This window comes from Athene noctua, chromosome 6 (assembly GCF_965140245.1).
Source record: "Athene noctua chromosome 6, bAthNoc1.hap1.1, whole genome shotgun sequence".
In the NCBI taxonomy this organism is placed as follows: domain Eukaryota; kingdom Metazoa; phylum Chordata; class Aves; order Strigiformes; family Strigidae; genus Athene; species Athene noctua.
This window is the reverse complement of record NC_134042.1, coordinates 39,524,786-39,533,348: the sequence shown is the minus strand read 5'-3', so window position 1 is coordinate 39,533,348 and position 8,563 is coordinate 39,524,786. Positions and strand designations below refer to the sequence as shown.

General features: G+C 43.6%; 1 protein-coding gene across 8 annotated transcripts in view; it reads right to left on the bottom strand.

Moving 5' to 3' along the window:
- Positions 1–3,720: 3,720 nt before the first annotated feature.
- EVL (Enah/Vasp-like) overlaps positions 3,721–8,563 on the bottom strand; it is a 134,403-nt gene continuing 129,560 nt past the window's right edge. For 4 of the 8 annotated variants that reach the window (XM_074908654.1, XM_074908655.1, XM_074908657.1 and 1 more), the window contains 5 exons: positions 8,319–8,385; positions 8,152–8,214; positions 5,824–5,890; positions 5,389–5,446; positions 3,721–4,328 (listed from right to left, as the gene is read on the bottom strand). In XM_074908654.1, coding sequence (XP_074764755.1) covers positions 4,291–4,328; positions 5,389–5,446; positions 5,824–5,890; positions 8,152–8,214; positions 8,319–8,385 — 293 coding nt within the window. In that variant the 3' untranslated portion in view covers positions 3,721–4,290. The remainder of the gene's footprint in view (positions 4,329–5,388; positions 5,447–5,823; positions 5,891–8,151; positions 8,215–8,318; positions 8,386–8,563) is intronic. The other 4 variants (XM_074908661.1, XM_074908662.1, XM_074908660.1 and 1 more) reach the window with 3 other exon arrangements.

Sequence of the window (8,563 nt, the reverse complement as noted above, 5' to 3'; positions counted from 1 at the left end):
GATACTCCAGGTGTATAAAAGTTGCTACTGATGGTGTTAAGGGGCTATACCTGGAACATGGAGCTGGGATTATTTCTCTCCCTACATGTCTTACTTTGTGCTGTTGCCATTAACCTTCATCTTTAATTTTTACCCACTGGAATAGTTAAATCTTCATGCCTGTCCTTTCCAACTATAAACTTCTGGCTATCCTCAATAATTCTGTATCATCAAAAACCTTAATCATCATATCTTTCTCCAAGCAGAACAGTATCTTGGAAGTCAGATGTTCAGATGCCATCAACTAACTTCACTCCACCCTGGAAAGATGACAACTTATTTCTGACCTTACTAAGCAGTTAAAAGAGAGACTTATAAAGGTCCTCTTATACTGTAGCCCTCTAACAGGTTTTTTTTGTTTGTTTTCTTCTGTAAATCCATGTCTGTAACAAAGAAAAGGATTATTGTGCATTCTTGTTGGTCCCTCAAAGTATGCTATGAGACCTGGAAAACCTGATTTCCTCAATAAACAGAATTTCGTTCCATTTTGTTTCTTCCTTCTACAGCACTGGATCCAGTGAGTCAGTCTGTCCATTCACTAGCCTGGCACACCAGGCAGCTGAGCTAGCCTGCTGCAATTTGGGTTCCTTCTCCTCCATTTCCCCTTCCATTCTTCTCATCCATCTGATTTTGGCAGTTGGGTAAATATCCAGGTTTGCTCAGTAGTGCAACATCCTTTGTGATGCAGGGGCTGAATACCAGTTCCTTCACAGATACTGTTTTGATCCATGTGTTGTGCTTCTGGAAAAGAAGTGGAAGAATAGGGCTTCTTATGACACTTCAGACTTCATTGGTTCTTCAGTAAAGGACATATTTAACATGTTATGTCTTAAATATTAAAGCCTCTTTTCTCTGAAGGCAGAGGCTTTGGTGTAGGAACCTCCATTAACTTCTTTGTATCAGTGCTCATGTCAGGAAGCTTCAGTTGTTTATTAATTTACTTCAGTGCTGCTGGCACTCCACAATCACGTATTCAAGTTCTTGCGTCCTTAGCAAGCTGTTCCTCAACTCTCTTGGCCAACTTATCATGTTAATATAAAAACCATAATAAAGATTATGCTATCTTCCTCAACATGACTGTTGTCCTCCTCTATGGTGAGCGACCATTCTATAGTTCCCTTACTCAGCAGTTCCAGGATGCAGCCACCTCTGTGATCTATAGATTACTAGCCTAGCCCGACACAGAGGCTGTGGTGTAAACAGAGGGGAACCAAAATTGGCAGCTACTTATCCTGTCTCCCATCGGTCCTAGCTTGCTTTGCCTGGGCAGCCCCACCGCCCTCCTGCTCTGCACTCTCCACCTTAGCGGGAATTTGAAGTGTCTGGAAGCCTGGTGCCTGCAGATGTGCGGTGTAAGCTGAGTTTCAGTGTGTGTGGGTGCTGCTGGAGAAGGCTGTGATCCTGTCCTCTCCATTGGCACTTGTCCTTGCCACTACCAGTAATGTTGGCAGAAGGGGTTATTTTGTAACCACAGGGCATATGGGTCCGGGTTAAAAGTACATTAGGGCTATATATAGTTTTATTCTCTTTGCTTAAAAATTAATCCAGATCTCCGTCATTGTTTGGCCACACTAATGCCCTGGCAAGAGGAGATAGGAGGAACAAATAGCTATATGATAGGTCAGAGTGGAGGTTAATGCCCCCTTTGATTTCCGCCATGTAAAATGTCTGTGGCCTGCCCTGTTGCAGCTCAACAAGCCCAGCATGAAGGGACACCCTTCTCTACAGAGGCAACAGGCAAGCTGAATTAGTGTCTGGGAGGGGAAAAATCCTCCGGCAGTGCCACTACTGCAAATAAACCTCCCAGCGCATCCCTGTCACTGGAGCTGAAAGCTGGGAACCAGCAAGGCACTAGTGATGCCAGGACTGCTCCCCTGCCCCTACCAGCCAACCTTCCCCTTCCACCCCCAATGCACCTTGTACCCATAGCTATTAAGTAAACTTCAGCTTATTATAGCTTAATTATACAGGGCCTCCAAAGGTAGAAGAAGAAAGTAAGAAAAGCTCATTTACAGCATGTGGCTGATGTTAACAGAGGGGGACACAATACCCAGGCTGTACACTCTGCCTGAATTACAATGTGATTATTACTGACCTTAGGCATAATGCCACATTCCAAGGGAAAATGTGAACCGTGCCAGGCCCAAACTTCCTGAAGCTTAATTAAGATTATGGGAAAGTTTCACAGAATGGTTGTGATCATCTGAGAGGCAGCAGTTTTGAAAATGACTTGCCATTGTCAGGTAGGCCATTAAATGGGTTTATAATTAAGAAATGCATGAGCTACAACTGTATGAGATTTATGCAACAAAGCATTATAATCTTTGCTGTTACTGATGCTTGTCTTCCTACGGGAAAGGTTCCTTCTCCTGGTCCTGGGGTTGTTGTATTATGGTGCATGTCAATGTCTTCCTACTTTAGTTCCCATGTGGAAATCTTACCCCCACTGTTTAACCTGTCTCTTGCCTTCTGTCGATATTAAACAACTAACAGACATCAGGCTCAGTCAGCTGACTTTCTCCCATTTCTCCTGTATTTAATCTACTGTATCACACACTGTAAAGAAAATTTTTCTAAAAGGCAGATTGGGTTGCTTTGCAGAGTGCTGAAGGACAACCCCATGCTCTCCAAGCCAAAGCGCGTAACACTTCACAACGAACTGCAAAGCACACCCCAGCCCACCTCTCCTCCTGGGGCTCCTGTTTCTGGCAGGCAGTCCCTGGGAGATGCAAGCAAGGGGACAGCCACAGACTCCCCTGGGCTGCTGCACCAGGCGCTACTCTTAAAACCATTCCTGTGGGCTGGCTTTTGAAACAAAATCTTCAGGAAGGCCTGAAGCAAAGCAGGGGGCTTGGAAAATAATTGACAGATTTCAGTAGCGGAACTCCAATCTCTTGCCTTTTGCACAAAGTTGTCAAGAAGATGGTATCAAGACTGCTGCCACGTAAAGCTTGCGCCAAACTAAGTCAAGCAGAAATTCCTAAGATTGCAATAGTGGAAACAATGGCTCTAAAAAAAATAAATTTGTATGACCTGAAAGATAGGACCAGGTGTGCACTGTGAAGTGTTCAGTGTCCTGAACTCCTATCTTTGACTTCACTTTTCAAGAAATAAAGCTCAGACCTGCACAGCTTTAACAAATGAAATGTGAGATACCGACAAATGACTCCCCTTAAGTCTCTAGTTAAGCAGTGCTGTGCCAGTGATTTCAGCTTGCATCCTCCTAATGCCTTTGGTAGCCTTGTTCTGCATAAATACCTCCTTTTTATTTCCTGAAAGCCCTTACAAGTGCAGGTGATGGGACCTGGCTTTTTTTTCACTGATGGCAGAAGATGCAGTGGGACAGTTAGTGATGGCCCGAGAGGAGCCATAAGCCACTGTCCTTCACTGACTTTTGCAAAAAGTTGCTGAGGTTGCAACACTGACTGCAGGAGGTGGTGCTCAGCTGGCGATGTGAGGAGGGCTGGGCAGGTGAGAGCCACATCTCCCTGTAAAAGAAGGCAGAGCTGTTGCCACTGCACCAGCCCCAAGAGGCTCAGGCTCTCTCCTCATGCTCTGCAGCGCTGGCCAGGCAGAGCTGCCACCCCATGGTGTCTCTCAGTCACCTTCCTCTCTTAGTCAACCCAAGTGACATAAAAGTGCAGGAGCTCAAGGGATGAATGAAACAAAGAAAGGCAGGACCATGTGGACAATAAACAGTTTATTACCAATATGAACACAGATACTGTGATGCACTGACGTACCATTTTTTTATATTGTGATAACTCTGAGACAAAGAACTTGTTGGCTGACAACTAACATGTCTCTGTTTCTTCTGGTGATGCCACAATACATTTCTGTTGGCAAAGGATCTTCATTTACATTGCAGACTACTAGTAAAATTACTTTGAAGTCATCTATCAAAAGCAAATGGTTCACGTGTGTTCTTATCTACTACTAAAAAGAAAGGTAATACATTTAAATAAGCAAATACAAAATACAAAAAAGGCTGACAAATCCAATGTGCAGTGTCAGATGAAATCTAAAAAATCCAGAAATTTAAAATTTAATATTCTTTAGATTAAGACTTTTAAAATGAAGCGAATCCAAGGCAGCAGCAAGCTTCAAAGTGTGCTGAGTCTGCTAATAAAAAGGGTATAAGAACAAAGACAGTGCCGGTGTCCTCTCTCACCATCTTGCATGACCTTGGTACACTTAGAAATGATCCAATCTTCCTAGCATTCTTAGTACCGTCCAAATGCTTTGCAATCATTATGTTGTACTGATTCTACTCAACTCCTGCCGTATGGCTAGAAAACCAAACCAGAAAGTTAATGCATAACGTTATACCCAGTGTGATGGAAAATGCTAAGTATAGAGGTTGCAGAAAGTACGCGCTGGTAAAAGGATGAGTGGAGGGTAAAAGGATGAGTAAGGGTAAGCAGTCAGCTGTTTGCTTGCAAACTGCAGTACTGGTTTAAGAAGTTGCATCTGTGGTTTATGTGAATGTCTTACTTTGCACTGGAATGAACTAGGGAGGCTTTGAGGGCCAAGCTGCTGGGACAGTAGCATACAGGCGAGGGTCTCCTCAACTGCAAACTGCTCCTAGGTTTTGTGAGCACACAGGTCTGGGGCAAGGGCACAGGGAATGAATTTTAGCTGTTTTACAGTCTCCTCTTTTTCCCCTTCTGTGTAAATCTAAGATGGGGAGTGCAGGGTGTGGACATGCATCTTCATACACCCTAATGTGGGCTTCAAATCAGTATTTTGCTATGCATTTCAGTAATGGCCCTGAAAAATACATTTAGTCATATATTGCAGAACAATCTGTTAAAAAAGTACTGATACATTTAGCACAGCTGTTATACTTTTCAATGAATTATAAAAATACATGGCTATTTGGAAAGCTGTAATTGAGTGAAGGTCTGAAATAGCTCTTCAAGCACAGGAAGCCTACAGAAGATGCTTGGGAAGGATTTTCAGTTTGGTACCTTTGTCCCCTTTTCATCCCCGACCTCTGTGGCTGGCTAGGTACAATCAATTTCACACTCCCTGACTGTGATAAATTGACGTGTCACGGGCTACAGGCAGGCCCTTTCTCACCCTCCCACCTGTGAGAAACACTGGCCAGTGAACTTCTCACAGGTTGGGGGTGAAAATACTTGTCAACAGCATAAAAATAAAGGATGTAAACACAATGTCATGATCAGAGCTCAGATAAGGTAGATGCTTGTTCTTCAAATGTGTATATAAATCAGATCTGCTCAGAGAAGTCTGAAAACACCAGGGAACTCTCTGCAGTTCCTATCATCTTATCTATGGGAAATTAGTCATAAAGATGAGAAAAATAATAATTTTTCTCTTTCTTACCATCAATTATCTCCTCTTTCACTTTGTGTAACTCTCTTACAACTTCCTCCAATATTTCCTGATGAGACAAAACACAAGTCAGCTGCTCAGAATTTCCTTCTAACTGGTGGAAGAAAATGCAAGTTTAATACGGTTGTGCTTGTCCCCCACCTCCACTGACGATCAGAGCCTAGCACTACTAACAGCTATGTCTGCACTCCCAGGCCAAGGATGCAGAAGATGCTGGCATATTTATTTGCACGTTTTTGTACAGACATCTTGATCACATAGCAGTGAGATTGTGCTCTCTTGCTGCTCACCAGCTAGCCCTTCTCTAAGCACCTAGTTATAGAGGAAATCAGAAGACTGAACAGCTGTTTTGCTTGTACAGCGCATGCATGGGGGAAAATGGGTAGCTCATCAAATCTCTTAAGTGCAAAAGACCTTTTCACTCACCTGTTTCATTCGATCAAAATCTAAGGCATCCATAGCCACATCATTGCTGCTGCTCACTGGCTTCATCCTTGAGAAATGGAAGAAGAGCATAAAAAAGCCAGTCAGTTCCTTGCAATGCATGCGAAGCTACACCCACCTGATGGTGTGGATGAAATCCACCCCAGTGCAGGAGCACCCACGCTGGAGTGCTGGGCTGGAGGCTCCCTCTTGTGCCACTCAGGAGCGTTTGGCAGCTGGGGAGCAGCACTGCCCCCACTCACACAGCCTGACCTTCAAGATGTTGCTTTCACCTATTGCAGATATATTGGAGGGGGTGCAAAGACTGCACTGAAACTTTTTCTTTTTTGGTGTTAGGAGTCTCAATTATTTTAGACTAGAAAATGCTGAGATGTCTTCAGGGGATAAAGCCTGTTTAAAAATATATTTTATGACAGCATTTGCAATTTGCAAGCTAGGTATCTGGTTTTCTCTCACAGTCTGTTTTTTTGTACAGCAACCCTGTCTTGGCCACTTAGACTTTAATTGGGTGCTAAAGTAATAGTAGAATACAGGTTAGAAAAATATTGTAGGGAAAATAGTAACCTGTTAATCCTTTCCTTGGAAGGCCTGACCGAGTCAAGTGAAGCTTGCTGATAGCACTGTGAGGCACAGGCACTTCTTCTTGACCCAGAAACAAAACCAATCTGGCCTTTATGACTAGTACACTTGAGTGTTATCAGTGTTCCAGGATGCTGTTAGTCAGTGGGCTGAATTCCGATGATGGCTGATAAAGTAAATTAAGGAAGCAGAAGCTGCTTGACCTTCTCTTTTAATCAGTAAATCTAAAACATTTCCAAAGTTCACCATACTGTACCATTTGTAGAAAAGGCTTCAAATAACTTTGCTATCATCTTTGGGCCCACACTGGGGGCTGGAGGAGATTCTGCTTGGTCTTGCAACCCTTCCTTGGGAAAATCTTAACATGTGTCCTACCATTTCACAGCTAAGCTGTGAGTTAAGACAGATACAAATGCCATCAAACTGAACAGGAATGGAAACAGGTCACCGCTGAGAGCTTTTGAAACCTGCCCTGTTCCCCCCACAGAAGTCATTCAAGCAAAGACTGAGCAGTATTCCAGCTGTTAAACTAGGAAAGGATTTTTCTCCCGCTGAACTTCTCCCAGAATGGAATGGCATTGTAGAAGATAGCTGGTGAAAACTTGATGGCTGTTTTAAATAGCCTATGTTTCACTCCCATTTGCAAGAAGGAATGGCCCTTCTATATCTGTTTGAAACTCTCACATATTTCCTAGAACCAATGTGTTCCATTGGTTTTAGGAGAGCTGGAGAGACTTCATTTTGCTCTAGTAACACTGGTGCGTCCCTCTGAATATTTGGGCAGGGCATATTCCAGCATCTTTAAGACAGCAGCAAGTATGTGCAGATAGTTGCCATTGGCAACTTTCTCTTTGCAGACTATCAGCACTGTCGTATATTTAACAGTGTAAAATAAGGAATTTCTCTTTGCAGTAAATGCTAAACATACCTACTCCTGTGTTCTACCTCCTTATTCAGCTTACCCATCCATCTCAGTGTCCAGTACTGCAGTAACACTGGTGGTCCTTGACCAGCACTGGAAGGAAGTGTCTCTTTAGCTGTCCAACATCAAACTTTACCTCAGTCTCTGTGGGTAAGAACATGGGTGGTGATACTGCAGCTTGGCTGGTCTGACCGACAGGACTTCTTCAGTCCTACTTTAGGCTTCTTGGCTTTTGTCACCTGCCAGCTTCCCATATTTCTGAATGCCTGTCTGTGGCTGCGCCTTTTTACAGCTTGATGTTGTTAACTTACTTACTGCACCAAGCTTTGCTCTCATTTCTCATGCACTCACTGCAGTTGCATGGATGGAGGAATAACTTCCCTTCTGCCAGCTCTAGGCTCTTCATATCATTTCTGCCTTTGGTTTTGAATTTCTGCAAAGGTTGGACAATGAAAACTTCTCCTATTGGCAGGGTCATCCTGAATCTGCTGTAAAAAGATGCTCCAAAACCTGCCTCCCACATGGCACAGTGCATTGCCAAGCCCATGCTTCCGATTCATGAGCACGGATGCTTTAAGCGCTTGCTTAAGTGTGATTAAATTCTGTGATGCTTGTGCCCACCTGAGCAGAGGGCTGTTTCCATGGAACAAGCCTTTGACATGACACACTCTACCTTCACACTTTGTGCAGTGACAGACAAAGCAGATTATAAGTGAAAAACATGACAGAATATGAACATTAGTGCTGAATGATGGGATTAGCCAAAGGACAAGCCAAGATGGTTAAGAAGCTGGGCTGTTAGCCAGTACCTAGAAGACACGTGGGATTGCGTGGGGCTCTTAGCTTCACAGCTCTTCACCACTGATGGATTTCTACAGCAATGGAATGAAACGAGACATGAGTTGTGCACGTGCCACGGGGACAGCATGACCATCCTGACTGCTAGCCTGCTGCAGGGACCCCCCGTGCAGCTCACCTAGAAAGTAATGAAGATACAGGCTTTTCCACAGAATTGCTCCTTTCCCATGGCTTCTTCCCAGAGTCTGGAAAACAAAAATGAAAAGTTATTGGTTTTTTTTTTTTCCTCTAATGGTAAAAAGATCCTGAAGTTGGTTGTCTTATACAACTACTTTTATTCAGTGAGGATGAATGACTTAGAAAGATCCAGGAAAGCAGGATTGCTGAATGAGTGCAATTGCCTACATTACAGAGAAAGCACTG